The following is a 17,326-nucleotide window of genomic DNA, read 5'->3' as shown; positions in this document are numbered from 1 at the left end:
CTAAGAACTTTTTTACTCCTATTTAACTCGGGAGTCTACCAAGATTTCGAATATAATGATTGTTTTTTCTCAGATAAGTGTTGGCTAAGAGCCTCAGATGCACTTTTTGTAATCAAATTATAGATTTTGATAAGTTCTTTATCGTAATTGTTATTTGTAAGGCTAAGATTTTTAATATTATTATTTACGAAATCATTATATAATTGTATAAAACGTTGATTATTCTAAGCATAATTTAGAATGCTAATTTTGTCTGTCATTTTGTGAATATTCTCTTTGAGAGATCTTCCGATGAGTTCAATTACAATTGATACTGGCAAATGATCACTCATATTCTGAGGTGAAAAGGGGGCAACAAAACAGTTGTAATACCTAAGAGAAGTGTTTTTTGAGATAGCTATGTGATCAATATATGATGCATTTGGTAGTGTATTATGTTGATATTTATGGTTATTATGGTATTATGGTTATGTATTTATCAGCAAGATTTAATAAAATAAAGATTTTAAACTTTTTCCTAACAAAAAGAGGTAATAAGATTGAATCTCTGAATATTTCTTTATTTAATTTAATATTGCATATTATATCATAATATAATAATATTTTGTTATAATTTGTGTTATTTTATAATATAGTTGTAACAATATAATTATAAAACTTTACAGTTTGTAAGTTTAATTTAATAATGGCAATAAGTAAATATAATTTTTAATAATAACATTGTAAATTTTGTGCAAATACGTAATTCTACAATTGTAAAATGCCCCTGTAAAATACTTGCATATTTTAAAGCAAACAAAGGCTCTAAAAAGATTTACTTAATATATATATATATATATATATATATATATATATATATATATATATATATATATATATATATATATATATATATATATATATATATATATTTATATATATATATATATATATATATATATATATGTATATATATATATATATATGTATATATATATATATATATATATATATATATATATATATATATATATATATATATATATATATATATATGGATATATATATATATATACATATATATTTATATATATATATATATGTGTGTGTGTGTGTGTGTGTGTGTGTGTGTGGGTTAATAGGTTGATTTTTGCAATCCTTCCTCATCCTCTCCTAAAGAGGAGGGGAGAGGGTTAAAAGTTGCTTGTGAAAATATCAGATGTACCCAAATCGTTTCCTGGATCTGCCCCTGGAACATAGAAAAAAGTGTTAATCTTACTTTAATTAGTAAAGTCATTAGTCCAACATAATTATTTCATCATAATTATTTTAGCCTAATTTAAAGATACATTAATGTTATGTTAAATTTTATTTCTATTGATCTACATAAACTAGCATTTATTCTCTTATATTTTGATTAAAACGAATATATTATGCCGATTAAAAAAATGCTTTTTTGTTATATTTAATTTTTTTTCATTTATTTAGTTTTGACCATAAGGTTCTGTGCTACTTCATTATTTATATTTAATCTGACTACTGGTAAAATATGGTTTTAATTTAGTAAACTTTCATGAATTAAAATTTACTTTATTGATCATTAGCCAACAGTTTAGGTAATAAAATTAAATTCGACACCATTAAGGTAAGAATAATTTTGTTTTCTGCTAACACCAATAATTTTTTTCATGTATTTGTTATGGCAGCAATAGTTTATGTTACACTTAAAATTAAAGTTAAGGTTATAATAATTTTTTGTTTGCTTTTAGATGACATCTGTTGTTACCACTGCTCTCAGGAAAAATTAAATATTTTTCTTTTCGAAGCGTATTATACTAATAACAAGAAAGTTCAAATATAAACCTACTTAAAGCCTTTTTTAAATTTATTACGTTAACTTATTAATTTTATAATTAATTTTAAACAGATGTTTAAAATTAGGATGTAATTTAAAAATGAATAAAAGAAAAACCTTAAAATCAAGTTTTTCAAGATATAAAAAACCTCAATTAATAAATAGTAAAATTCATTTAAATTGTCACTATGAAATACCATGGTAATGCAATATTTAGAATTAAGACTCTTACCATTACTCCGAATCCATAGTTAACTTTGTCACTTTGGGTTATATTGATTATTTATTAAATCCAAATTACGTAACAAGTTCAGGTACAATAAATCAGGCACTGACTTTGGAAAGAAAAAAAAGGAATAAAGCAGAGTATGGTTCTTACCATGTGCAAAATCTTATGGCTCTAAAAAAAGGAGAAAAAACATTTTTCATAACAATAAAATCAAGTTCTTCTAATTACTTTTTGCTGTAAACTCCACCAGCATTCAGTTTTAAAAAAATTATTTTTAAATTTACAATTATATTTTCAAGTTGTTTAGCCAATTTAGGTATAATTACACAAAATGGCAATGACATGATAATAATCGTAAAAGAACTTTTTTTATTTGTATTAAATATATAATATTTTTAATAAATCAATACTAATTTATGTAGGTCAAAAGAAATAGCAAAAGTAGAACTTAAATACATACTAAAAAATGCGTAAAGAGGTAGGCGTCTACTATCAAGTTTTCGCCCCTTTTGGTTTATGTTTAAATTAATTTCTTAAATCACTAAAACACTATTAATCCAACTATAATGCGTACGATTAATTATAATTATTTATATATAGAAGTTAATTAATTATTACGATTAATTAACTGCTTTTTTAATAGGAAAAATTAAAAAAGAGTCTCGCAATTTTCTAATACTTAACTGACTATAATAACCTCTTAATGCTATTAAATTGTATTCCCAACGGGCATATATAAGTTGTTTGTTTAAAATTAAAAAGTACCAAAATGAAAAGATTAAGAGTTTGAAATAAGTTGAAATATTTTTTTCAAAATAAAACTAAAAATGAGTGAAATAACTTTAAGAGAATATAGATGCGGATGTTGTTTCAAAAGATTGGATAAAGTAAAAAATAAGCGTGGAATATCTAGAGTATTTTTAGAAACGAAGTTGAGGTGAAATATTTACCTATCAATGAAATACGAGAAACAATCAACAAAAACAAAAATGCCATTGAGCTTGAAACACATTGCTGAGCTGAATGTATTGAAAGAGCGCGGAGAAAGGAGAATGATGAAATAAATTCACCGTTAAGTAGATTTATAGAGACTCAGTCGTTTGATTTTCAAACAAGGAATCTTGAGTTGTCTGAAACGCTTGAAACAAATCAAATATCAGCTTGCCTACCGATTATTGAACAAAATGAAAAAATATCACTTAAGTCTTCAAAAAGTTTTCTAGTTGAGTTTAAAAAAGAATTAGTTGAGCTAAAAAAAGCGAAGGAATGAGCGAAAAAAGTACATCAATTTTGGTGGATATACCTCAAACAACTGCTTCTCATCGCTATTTTTTCGTATGTCACATTAATAACTCTTCAAAAAATTTCAAATTCTTTTCAGGGCAAGGCATTATTGACGCTTATGTCCAAAAAAAAATTCTTATACCTGCTGGATCAAGATGCTGCGGAGAGCATTTGAACGAAGTTGGATTATTAAATAATGAAGTTTTAAATCAGCTGAATGTTGTTAAAAAGAATGTGAAACTAAATGCATCAGAAGTTAAATCTTTACTAGAGATGTTTCAATATTACGCTCAGCATAGCAGTTTATTTTCAAAGTTTTCTGATATTTCAAAACTACCTGATTCTATTTGCCAGCGAACTACTGGATTCAATAGACAACAATTTGAAGAACTAAGTGAAGATTTGATTTCACTTAGAAACACCAGTAGTAGATCTAAATCTCAAGTTCTAGCCATCTTTCTGTTTTGACTAAAAACTGGCCTTGATCAATACACTGTCGCTGATTATTTTGATATTGACTCTGATTTTGAAGTATCTCGATATTTGCAATAAGTAAGAGATGCTTTTGTCAAAAATTTCATCCCTAATAACTTAGGTGTAGGTCACTTAACAAGGAGTGAATGGTTAGCAAATAACAGCAAATTGGCCAAAGAAATACTTAATGCTAAAAAATCTCAGTTGATATTAGTTGTCGACGGAACTTACTGTTATTGTCAAAAGAGCAGCAACAACTATTTTCAACGAAAAAACATTCAGAGTACAAAAAAAAAAAAAAAAAACACATTTGGTTAAACTTTTTTTATTTTCTATATCAAATGGAAAAATTGTCGATGTATTTGGACTTCACGAGATAACAAAAATTGACGCTTCAATCGTGAATGATGTACTTCTGGCGACTAAAATTTTAGAAAATTGCTTCATCCTGGTGACATTATATTATTTGATAGAGGTTTTCGAGACTGTCTTGATAAATTAAAAAATACCTATAATTTGAAGCCAAAAATGCCTGCATGTGTAGAAAAAGGTCAAAAACAATTGACAACATTATAAGCTAATCAATCTAGAATGATTACCAAGTGTCGTTTGGTTATCGAAGTCACAAATTCATGGCTAAAAACATCTTTCTGGGGCCGTATTCTCATCTCTTCGTTAGGCTTAACGGAGCATTTGTCTGAAATTTCATTACAATATTTCTAAGTATAGAAATGACGAAAATATATATAAGTTCGTTAAAATAAAACTTATACCAAAATAAAACATTTATGCTTAAAAAACTATAATTTTAAGTAAATTTTTTATTAATGTAATTTAGAAAAATTTTTTAACTAACGCTCCGTTAAGCTTAACGGAGAGATGAGAATGCGGCCCCAGAGCCTTAAATAAAGTGCGCAATAAATGTTTGCCTCACACACTCACCGACAACAGAATTGCAGCATCCCATATTAATAGATTTTTCAAGCGTCTTTACTCAGACAAGGATGACAAACAAAAAAATATTAATAACATGAAAGTAAAGCTTCATTCAGAAAATAGTTTGGAAAAGCTGGTCAAAACTAAAAAACTAAACAAAAAGATTTTGTTTGTAAACATTAAAATAATAAAAAACAACATCAATTTGGGCTCATATCAACTTAGGCAATGCTTAAGCTACATTTCTGAACATTTCAATTAAGGAAAATATGAATTGGCAATATGTGAAATTGTTCAATCGATAGGGAAATCAAAAGTTCTTTCTCTTATTATCAGATCTCGTTATTCTGGGTCTACAAATTATAAAGTGTACGTGAAATATTTACCTAATGCAAATGATGAAACTGGAATCGAAGGATGGTACTGTACTTATAAGACCGACATGAGAACTGTAGGATGCTGTGCGCATATCGCTAGTGTAATTTATTATTTAGCATGTGGAAAGTACTTAGAGATGCTTCCGAATCCAGCTGGATTGCTAACATTCTTTTTTACTAATAACGCTAAACCAGAAACTTCAATGTTGACACAAATTGAAACTTCGGAAGATGAAGTTTATGAGTCAAAAAAATTAAAAAAGTTTTCGAAAAAGAAGGCTTAAATTAATTTAGTTTCTTTTTCTGAGTCATTTGATGATCATTCAAGCACAGATGAAGATAAATCTATCAAGAATAAAAAGCGTTTGCTGTCTAATAAGCGGAATGTAACGGGTGATGCGGAAGTTATCCGACAAAATAAAAACGTCAATAACTTATTTATAAATAAAAAACAAACTACTATAATATTTTTTTTAAATAAAGCATTTATCTTTTAATAAAAATATATTATTTTTTATATGAAAAAACACCACCATCTGTAATTGATCTCATTTTTGCTCTGACGCCTATCATATGCGACTGTAAAAAGTTTAAATCAATTTCTTGTAGTTTTAGTTTAATGCGATCAATTAAAACTTGCTCTGTTGAAGCTTGCCAATCTCCCTCGTAAACCTTCTCTGCCAAATGTCCCCAAAAATTTTCAATTGGTTGTGCTTGAGGCACATTTGGGGGATTGGATTCTTTATCAACGTAATAGACATATTGGTCCATCCAATTTAGAGAATCTTTAGAATAATGAGAACTTGCTAAATCTGGCCAAAATAAATAGTTAAATCTCCATGATACTTGTGAATAAATGGAAGAAGTCGTTTTTCTAAACATTCATTAATATAGATTGATGAATTGATCGCTACAGCCTTGGAAGTGCGAAAGAATGGCTCAGACATACCACGGTCAGATATGGCTATCCCCATTAATAATTTTTTTGGAAATTTCTTATAATATTCTTTTCCTATAAAACGAACACTTTCTGGGCATGTCTTTTTGTTGTTTGTGTAGTACCCAGAATTTCCAGGCATGTTGTCCCCTGAAAAACAAAAGTATTTTTCGTCATCGATGACTAGAAGCGATTTTGTGTTATAGAGTTGGTTAACTAGTTTCCTGCTGCTTTTCTTTGCCTTTATTTGTTGTTCTATAGTGTATTTTTGAGTCTTTTCACGTTTTCTATATTTAATATTCATTTTTTTTAACTGACGACCAATATTAGATTGATTTACACCGAACTTAATACCTATTTTTCTATGACTGACCCTTTTTCGATTGTTGACAAGTCTCATTAATTCGGCTTTCTTTTTTCTAGTCCAGGATGTCGGACGACCAAGGTGCTTTCTATCAGAAAACGATTGAATAGTTTCAAGTCTTTTTAGGTTATCATATATTGTACTTCGAGCAAATTCTTTCTTTTCAAAATGGTTTACGATTTTTTTTTTTATACATTAGGTTTATTTACAAAAAATATTTTTAGTCGCTTTCGAAAAGATTCTCGTTCAGCTGCATTTAGCCTCATTTTAAATAATTGTGTTTCAAATAATAAAGTTTATATTTTATAGAACGTTTATGTCTATACATAAAACCACAAAAACTAATTATTATGCTCAAATAATGAAAGTAGGATTTGTCCGATAACTTCCGCATCACCCGTTAGTCAGTCCAAAGAAATTGAAAGTTAACGAAAAACGAAGTGAAAACTCGTGGTTTTTTAGTAATATTCCTAAATGGGGAGGAAAGCTTATTAAATCAAATTTTAAAAAGCCAGTTAAGTTATTGAACACACGTACAATTGATTATTTTTTACTCGCGCTTAGGATTTCAAGCAAGCTGTCTAAGAACATATTGATTAATTTGAAAAACCCTGATATCAAAAAAAAAAATTGCTTCTATAATAGGGTTTATTGATTCCAATGATTGGAATAAAGTAAAAAGTATTAGACGTTTGCAAGCTTTGTGTTTCTCAAGACGAAAACGGAAATTACTCGATCTGTACATTCGGATTTTGTGACTCAAAAGACATTCAGCCAATTCAGTCTTTTGAGTCACAAGTAGTTTGCAATAATCATTTGTGCATACGAAGTTAAACTAGAACTATTAATGATCTCTGCTTCTCAAAAGTAGGTGAAGACGTCGTCTTGAACTTTTTTCTTAAAAAAAAGTGTTCTTATTGCTCACATCAACTTACAATTTTAAATAATTTTACGATTTCAAATAATTTTAATGGTGTTCCTCCCTATCTTTTTATTGAGTCGGATATTCGAGATAAGTTAAATGCCCATCAACTACCGAATGAAATATCTTTCGGCGAAGGTAAAATGTACAAGTTTATATGCCCTACCTATTGCAAAAGACAGCACTTTCGAAGTAATTTTTAATATAAAACAAAAACTTTATTTAGTGGATGATTTATGCCCAAAGAAACATGATTTGGATATCCCTAATCATCATATTTCTACTTGCGTTTATTATATAGTGTGAACGAGAGATTAAAGTAACATGAATTGAATCTATTTACATAATGTGTTCCGAATTAAACTAAATTGTTTTTTGTAAACTCTTTAATTTAAAAACAACTGTGCAGAATATGTAAACATACTTAAAAATACTAGATAATATAGTATTTAATAAATAAAATGAATGCTTAACAGAGCAAAGAAAATTTAAGAAGCGATTTATAAGTCTTTGTTGTGAAAAAAAGTTGAAAATGTATTTTTTATTTCATAGATCAGCCCATTATTTCATAGATTAGCCTTTTATCAATTCCAAGTTAGAAAATTAAAAAAAAAACAGCTAAGAAGCCATTTTAAATAACACTTAGCAAAATTGAAATTTCTACTCTCACTCCTTGGGTGTGCAAGACTTTTTTGGTTTTTATTATTTATAAGGGGCTTCTAAACAGTAAATCATTTGCAGAAGTTGCACACACGAGGGGTGGAAATAGGAGCGAAAGCAAACACCATGGGTGGTATACCTATTTGGAGAAAAAAAAAATTTAATGTAACAATATCTTTAAAATAGACTAATATAATTATCATATGCTGCACTAATAACTATATTAATTATACTTTTACTATTATTCAATACCAGTATCATATATCTCAAATTGCACGATTCACTATAACAAAAAAAATTCACTATAATAAAAAAGTTGATTGATTTTCTTGCTATTTACCGTCCATTAGATGGATTATTACAAGAAAGAATAACAAAAGGAAATGTTTATTTTTGTGAGAAATACTTTTTTCCAGAAGATATAGAATTTACAAGTGAGTACATAATTTTCATGGCGAGTCATCTTTTATATTATTATGCATGAGTTATATATGTAATGGTATTGCATTGTAATTAAAATGATCGTTATAGTTAAATGTATATCATTTTAGAAACGGAGTGCAAAGCCCTATGGCTTACCTTCTCGTTGGTGGACTTCGTTAAATAATTTAGACAAGTCTTATGTCTAATTTATAAACCAAATAGCCAAGGCAGCTTTTGTATTCATTTTGGTATTAAATATGAAACAACATGCAACTAGTTAGTACAACTACATGTATATATATATATATATATATATATATATATATATATATATATATATATATATATATATATATATATATATATATATATATATATATATATATATATATATATATATATATATATATATATATATATATATATATATATATATATATATATATATATATATATATATATATGTATTTATATGTATATATCAGGGGCGGATCTAGGGGACGTCTGGTACGTCTGTGGACGTACCCAAAAATATCAGAAATATAATTTTGGTCTGAGAAAAAAAAGGGTAAAGCTCAAATAATAAGTTACTAATATAATATACTGCATTTCAAATTATATATTGTTTTATATTATAAATAATATTGCAGTTTTGTTGAATCGGGTTAAAATTATAGTCAGTTATATTTATAGCGTAACGGGTTCTTGTTTAAAGCGAGTTGTTTAAGCGAGATTTAAAGTTTACATAAAAATAGTTATGAACCGGAAGTCAAAACAATTTTTGATAAATAATATTTGTTGAAAAACATTAATTGACGCTCCCAATTTTATTTCACTATAAAATGAAAATTGTTGTTAATTTTGGATTTAATTTGTTAAAAAAATTATTAATAGAACTCTTTACTTAAAATAGATTTTGGACGTCCCTTTCGACACCCTAAGTTAAATATTTATTAAAATCTTCTGTTATACGGTTATCAGGAGGTGAAACAAATTATAATAACAAATACACAATACAATACACCAATGGACGTCCCCAATTTTATATGATTATATAGTGTATCTTTTTTTAAATTTTAGTCTTCGCAATTTATTTTTTATTTATATGATTTATTTGATAAAAAAAAATTGTCGGACGTCGCCTTTGACATACACCCTGAAATATATAAAATTTACAAAATTAATAAATGGAATCATAAACTTATAAAATTATCAAATTACCAAATATTCAAAATGTTGCTCGAAATTGAAATCACGAAGCTTAATAACAAAGTCAAAACAGCTATGCTGCAAAATGACACAATAAAATTAATCTCCTGGAAAAAAAAGTTGGAAACAAATGTCAGTTCTTTTAAAGATGCCAATATTGTTGACTCTTTTAAAGATGAGACACTTAAAAGTTATGAAATCTTTATTCCAAAGATTTTCAAAGAAAAACATAATGGCAATTTTCTTCTTTTAAGGTACTGATATTTTTATTATATTGTTTTGTTATTGATACAATGTATTGATTTTTTTAAGTAATAAATATAAAACTAATAAATATTAAACTTAAAAATACACATGATAAATTTAATGAAAATTATTTAATTGTTATATTTTACATATATCTTAGGTCTCAAACAACTGGAAACTGTCTATACAGTTCTATCTCCTTATGTCTATCTGGGAATGACTGTATAGTTAATGATTTAAGATTATTGACCTCAATTAAACTTTTCCTAAACGCTGATTTTTATTATAACCACCTAACTTTTCAATATGTTTTTAATAATAATCCAAGCTTTTTTATGTTTTGATAACATTCTTCCTTTGTCAGTCTCCCTAAGTTCTTTGGATACAGGAAAAAAACGTGAAGAATTGGTACAAGAGGAAGCTGTTAATAATTGTAATGATAAAAACTGTTCTTCTTTCCTTTGTATTCTTGCATTGTCAAGTGTTTGCAGCAAAAAAATAGAATGTTTATACCCAGATTTTGGTCTACCAAAGTATAAAAGTTTATTTAGCCATACTATTTTACCTCGTATAAATTCATTAAACAATATTAAATCTTTTTATCTCCTTTTTTGTTACAAAGGTATCTTAAATTTTTTTTCTCCTTTTCAACACAACCATTATACTCCTTTATTAATGAGAGAGAATTTAAAACGCAAAATTTGCGATGGAATTGGCAAAAAGTTACAGACTAAAATAAATTTCTATGTTGAATCTAAACATCAAGATTGTAATCTTTTGCAAGAAAAAATAAAAAATAAATCTATGCTAGTTTCTAGTCAATCATCTACCACGGTCGTTCAAACTTACTTAATTAGCGACAAGTTATTGTACGCAAGCGCAATTGGATTATAAAAATTTTTGGACTTTCAAAATGGCTTCGGGCCTTCGCAACAAAGTTAATTTTTAGTTGACAACTAGTTTTTTTATTACTATTTGCTTTTTATATCATTTTCTACCAGAATAAGTAGTTGTGAAATATTGGTAGTGTTTTGGTAACTTAATTTTTTTAAAAAGTAAGTAAAATAATAGGAGAACATTTTTTTATGACTGATGCAGATTTACTTAAAAAAAATTTTTTTCTTTGATTTGTTTACAGATTTATAAGTCTTTTTTCTTTTTTTTTGAGCGGTAAAACTTAAAATTTTTTATTATTTTATTTATATGAATCTTTTATCTTTTTATTACTTATAAGTAATATTCGCACTCAATTTTTTTTCTTGTTCAAAATTTACATCCAACGATTGTCATAAATTGACACCATTTTAGTTAACGTAAATTGTCCTTTGTAAAAAAGTTTGCTAAGTTTTTCTATTTTAATTTTAAATAAAGTATTTTATTTTGTATGCAGTTTATTATTGATTTATTAGCTTAATTTAAATTATGAATGTAAACACTATTTAATAAATGAGGTTAAAGCTTGTTGGTTAATCAGTATATTTATCCATAAACTTTTTTTTTTCTTAGATGGAGATTCATAACAAGAACTTGAATCTTCTTTGTCGGGTCTGTGGATATTTGGTTGGGAAAAAAAAAATACCCTATTGGAACAAACCAAAAAAATAAAATTGAAAAAGTGTTTCATGTCATGCTGTCAGATGATATAGAAAATGTTTATTCAAATACAATTTGCCATAAGTGTTATAATACCATAAATAATGTTATCAAAAGAATGACATCAACAACACTTTGTTTATGTATGAACTGGAAACCTCATTGTGAGGAATGCTTTTGTTGTCAGCAGGTAAAAAAACTTAGTAAAGGTCTAAATGTAGCCAAATTATTTAAACACAATAAAAAGCTCATTGGTCGCCCTGATATTAGTAAAAAAGTATGGTCATTTTCAATGATTGCTAAAATAAAAAGTAGCATTGTGATAGCACATGACTCAGATATAGATATTGAGGAATTAAAAAACCAATTTAATCCTCATTTATCACTTTGTCAGTGTAATTTATGTAGTAAAGTACCAAAACAACCAGTTACTCTTAAAAGATGTGAACATTTATTTTGTTTTTTCTGTCTAGTGGAAACTATAAAGGTAAAAAAACTTAATGAAACATTTTGTCCAAAATGTAAAGAGCCTATTTTACCTACAGACTTGGTGACCAGTGTAAAAACAAATTCTCTTTTAAACATATTAACTATTGAGTGCATATGTAAAAAAAAGTTCAATGTAATGAAAGAGTATGATTTATATACTAATCATAAGAGTATATGCATTGATAAATCAATAGCACAAACAGCCTCATTGTTATCACCATCTATATCATTATTTACTTCTAATTTGGCTTCATCATCTTTTACAGTAACATCATCAACATCATCATTGTCAACATTACTTAACAACAATATTTCTGAGATTTTCAATCTTACAGTGGATGACAATATTCCAAGAATAGTTGAAGATGCTGCACTTCATGTTCTTAAGAAAAAGATTGCAAAAGATGGTAAACAAGTTGTTGAGTTTAAAAGTGGAGGTCCTAGAGTAATAATATATTTTAATTTTAGCTTAATTTATAATAACCATTAATTAAATAGGTATTACTTTTCATAAATCTTTTTTTTTAGCCAGTTTTGTTTTCACTTGCTCCGAAAGCTTATGTAAGCAGTGATCAAGCATCGACCACAACAGTTAGAGTCAGAAATGCTTCTATTAAAAGACAATTGAAAGTTGTGTCTGGTACATCCAATGATGCAATTTGTTGTCAATCATCAAAACTCCTTAATTCTTTTCAAGCAGAGTCAAAAGGATTAATATTGGATAACCTAAATACTGAAAGAGTAGTAATTAGTGCCACTAACATGGTAGCAATGAAAGCAGATCTGTGCATACCATGGGAAAAGCTTAAAACAATTTCCAGGTTAATATTTTTCTATATAAATATTATTCTATACTAATTTTTATAACATGACATATAATTTTTTTTGTTTGTTTAAAGATGGCTGAAGAGCTTTAATATAAATACAGCATCACATTCTTCTCAAAGAATAGTTGCTGAAAAGTTATCTGGTGATGACCTTATTGTGGAAAATGCACCATTTACCTTTGAAAAAAAAGAGAAAGGAACATTTGAAATAAAATATGCATCTTGGGGTTATATTGAAAATTTACCAATGCATATTTTAAGACATCTTGATCAATTAGAAAGGTAGTTTTAACAACCAATAATGAAAATTTTTTTAAAACATAATTTATAAAGTAAATTTTTTTTTCATTTGGGTATATTTGTTATTAGTTAAAATGAAAACCATTGCCTACTAAATAATTTATTATTTTAAAATGTATTTAATTATTAAATAATTTATTTTTATGTAGTTGTAAAAGACTTCATTACCACAAATTTATTCCTGATAAGGAGTGGGGGGAGTTTTAAAATAACTTACCAGGTTGCAAATACCCTAAACCCAAATAGCAAAGACAACACCATAGTTTTTAGCATTTTCGAGGCGAAGGATTACAGAATCAATGTCAAAGTAGCCATGTCAAGGTTTGAAAAGCAAATAGAAGATCTTCAAGAAATGAAGTATAAGTAAGATAAAAAAATTCTTTTTCTTTTTAATAACTAATGTGCTTTATTTTTAGTTGAATTAAATAGTTTTAATAATTTAGTACTAATTAGTTTTAATAAATTATACTTTAAAATAAATGTAATATATTACAAATGATATTTATATTAAATTTATCTTAAACATTTCTACACACCTCAACAGGGATAACAATATTAGAGTATTTGTTTTTGGTGATTATCAGTTTTTATGTGCCCTCTATGGAATCTCAGGAGCATCAGGTGATTTCTATCTTTATTAATGACAAATTATCAGTATTTTCATAATTTTTGCTACTTAATTCGAAATATATTGAACTTCAAACAAAATGGTTGGGACATTTTTGCTGAATGAAAAACCACAATATGGTTTATAATATTTACATATAGTATTACAAATAATATATATATATATATATATATATATATATATATATATATATATATATATATATATATATATATATATATATATATATATAATTAAATAGTATATTATAGTAAAAATAATAAAAAAATTTATTAATAGATTATTAAATATGATTTTTTATAATTTTTTTTTATAATTAATAATTTTAACTATTTCTTATCCATTTTATTTTAAGGGAGGCATTGTTGTCTTTTCTGTTATGCAACAGCAAGTGACATGAATCTTGGTGAGCAGAAAAGTTCTGAAATAAAAGATCGTACCTTAGAAGATCTACTATTGGATCATGAAAAATTTATAGAAAACGGAGGTTTAAAGAAAAATGTAAAAAACTTCAATAATGTCATCACAAAGCCCATTTTGAAAATACCACTAGATCAAGTAATGTTGTTTTTATTTGTAGTAATAACTTTGCAGTGCAGCTTAATAAAAGTACATTATTATATACTTTCAATTTATATTTTTAGGTATCTTTACCTAGTCTCCATATGGCTCTTGGTATTTATTTGAATTTTTTTAATTTGTTTGAAGAAGAAGTCCACCAATTAGATATTATGATTGCTGCAGAAGCAGTCAAAAGCAGAATTAACTTTTCAGAAGAATATCCAGTTTTTGTATCAAAACAAAAACAATTGTTAAATCTTCAAACTGAAATTCTTAACTTTGATAATCAAATCCAAGAAATCAATGATGTCATTTTGTTAGCTGCTGTTAACAATTCAGATAATTTAGAAAATTTTCAATCTCTCTACTCTAAAGAAATTGAGTTACTTAATAGTGAAAAAGCGAAAAAGGTTATACAGTTTATTGATTTCATTGATTTGATATTTTTATGATTTTATATTATCTATTTCATATTGATATGTGTAGTCATAAAAGTAGAATTTGTGTTTGTAAATGAAATAAGAAATGAAGTTGTATAGGTGTTAACTTGTATGCACTAAATAGTTTTGAAAGCATTTGCTATAGTGCAAACTAATTGTAGAAAAAAGCTTAAACGTCAATCAGTTTGAGTGTATTTAGAACACATTTTTACAAGTTTGTGGTCAAGCAATTTGCATTTTTTCATAAGCACGAAAGCAATTTTTCATATACAGATTTAATTTTTGTTTTTTTCTCTCTGATCACTGTTTTTTTAAACTCTGATCTGCATATGAAATAATTTCATATGCAGATCAGAGTTTAAAAAAATAGTGTTTTAAATATCAACCCTGTCATTCACAGATTAGTCTTTGTTTTTATGAAATGAATAATATAATTATTACTGCTATGCAACTATTGTTAGTTTATGTTATACTACTTTAAGTTTTTTTTAGATTGATCTTTATAATACTCTATTTGAAAAACATTCATCAGAAATGGGTCAGAGACCATGCACTAAGATGATTGAGACGATACTACAAAAGCTTAAAGTACAACGTCAAGCTTACCACGGAAAAAGTTTTATAGGAAACCACGTGCATAAAATGCTAAAAGTAATTAAATTAGATATTAATATGAATAAAAAGCATGACGTAGTACGTAAAAGACAGATAACTAGGTTTTTACTTGATAAATAATAGTTTATTATCTTTTTTTTTTACTTTTAATACTAATATAGTTTTGGAAAAATTGTAATTTAATGCAATTACAACAAATAATACATCAATAAACCTAAAAATATATCTTTAGTAAAATAAATTTGCTATTTAGAAATCTTCAATACTTCAGCTATGCAACTGTATCCCGAAGCTTGTTCACGATGAAGGATATTCAGGAACAAACATGCATCAGTTTGCAGTTGAAATTAGCAGTAAATATAAACAACTATTTGATAAATTTGCCCAGTGCTATAAAATATTTTCTTCGAAAAATACAATTACACAAGACGATTTAATTCTTTTAAGTAAGTCGCACTCTATAAAATGCTTTAAAATAAGTTTATGTATACTTATTTTTTTATTTTTTTTTGTTAATTTAATTTTAAATTTTTTTTAGAAAAAAATATAAACGACTTGATGAAATTTTATCGCTTAAATTGGCCAGAGGCTTCAGTGACACCTAAGCTGCATATGTTGGAACATCATGCTATTCCGTTTATGCAAAAATGGGGAGCAGGATTTGGGTTTTATGGAGAACAAGGTGGAGAATCAATTCACATGGAGTTTAACAAACTCAAAACTACTTATCAATCAATTCCTTGCCCAACATTGCGATTAAAAAGTATTCTTAAATCTCATTACCAAAAGACAAACCCAGAGAATATGCAACTTAAGCCATGTGTAAAAAAAAGGAAAAAAATAGGTTAATTAAAAAGTTAATTCAATACTGAAGATTTGATTGCCGAGAAGGAAGTATCGATTTGTCAAAAAAAAATTTGTTTACCTGGATTTACCAGTCATAAAATATATAGAACCGAAGTCTCCTCAAGAAAGAAATTAAAAACGGCTATTTTCATAGCCACAAACATAATGAAAACATTATTTGATATAAAATAATTTTTTAGTTATGGGCGATGCATAAATACCACCTATGTCATTTTAATTGTTTCTTTTTCTCGCGTATACGCGCAGATCAGTTATATAACGTATTATTCAAAAGATAAATTTGTGTATGTATATATATATATATATATATATATATATATATATATATATATATATATATATATATATATATATATATATATATATATATATATTTTTTTTTTTTTTTGCAATGTTTGATGAATAAGCATATATTTTTCAGAAAGCTTTTAGATGACCCGACAAATAGAGAAAATAACGGTAGAAAAAAGTTAGATAAAGTGTTTTACACGAAGCTTTGACTAAGCGATGCCAAAGTAAAAATAACTCACGATTTAAATGTTAGCAAAAAACTTAATACGCTTGCGCTTAGTATTTGCAGATAGGGCCTCCGAAGTCTTTATATACTTTTTATATGCATCACCTCTCGATTTAAATTTTAAGGTTTAAATTTGCCAAAGTCAAACTTTGAGTTATTTGCCAAAACGAAATTTTGAAACAATAAGTGAATAAAAAAACTGTCAGTTTGTAAACGAATAAGGCAAAAAATCTTAAGATGCGACTTTTTAAAGTTAATGCTAAAGATTTTTACTATCTTGAGCATTTTATTTTATTTAACCAATTCCTAACTAGACACCGAAATTGCTGTGGCAGAGCCATAAATAAGTTGTGATACCCTCCTTATTGAAGACATGGACATGTTTTTGAAGAAGTAGTGGGTATTGATTTGAGCATTTATATTTAGACTGACATAAATTACACAAAATATACAGCCGTTTTTGAACTTTTCAACCCTCGAAATATTTCTGGCTACATTTTTAGTATAACGTAGTAATACTTTTGATAAATATTTGAACTAAAATGATTAAGTTCTTATTAGTTTGATGTTTTCTTGAGTTGCAATTATGATACA

General features: G+C 26.6%; 2 protein-coding genes across 5 annotated transcripts; both read left to right on the top strand.

Moving 5' to 3' along the window:
* The first annotated feature begins 11,383 nt into the window (after positions 1 to 11,383).
* LOC136074280 (uncharacterized) lies at positions 11,384 to 13,311 on the top strand. Its single transcript, XM_065786584.1, has 4 exons — positions 11,384 to 12,422; positions 12,506 to 12,798; positions 12,877 to 13,086; positions 13,254 to 13,311. The coding sequence occupies exons 1-4, from the start codon at positions 11,523 to 11,525 to the stop codon at positions 13,309 to 13,311; spliced, it is 1,461 nt and encodes a 486-aa protein (XP_065642656.1). The 5' UTR covers positions 11,384 to 11,522.
* LOC136075230 (uncharacterized) lies at positions 13,299 to 16,432 on the top strand. Of its 4 annotated transcripts, none has more exons than XM_065787747.1 (7): positions 13,299 to 13,467; positions 13,649 to 13,725; positions 14,088 to 14,290; positions 14,377 to 14,703; positions 15,226 to 15,384; positions 15,602 to 15,701; positions 15,887 to 16,432. In XM_065787747.1, the coding sequence occupies exons 1-7, from the start codon at positions 13,418 to 13,420 to the stop codon at positions 16,195 to 16,197; spliced, it is 1,227 nt and encodes a 408-aa protein (XP_065643819.1). In that variant the 5' UTR covers positions 13,299 to 13,417; the 3' UTR covers positions 16,198 to 16,432. The 4 variants fall into 4 exon arrangements, with proteins under 4 accessions (XP_065643819.1, XP_065643818.1, XP_065643821.1 ...); XM_065787746.1 differs by having other exon boundaries at positions 15,602 to 15,794; XM_065787749.1 differs by lacking the exon at positions 15,226 to 15,384.
* Positions 16,433 to 17,326: the final 894 nt, after the last annotated feature.

The sequence above is a fragment of the Hydra vulgaris genome, chromosome 01, assembly GCF_038396675.1.
Source record: "Hydra vulgaris chromosome 01, alternate assembly HydraT2T_AEP".
NCBI lineage: Eukaryota > Metazoa > Cnidaria > Hydrozoa > Anthoathecata > Hydridae > Hydra > Hydra vulgaris.
The sequence above is the reverse complement of the archived record's forward strand: the minus strand, read 5'-3'. Positions and strand labels throughout refer to the sequence as shown.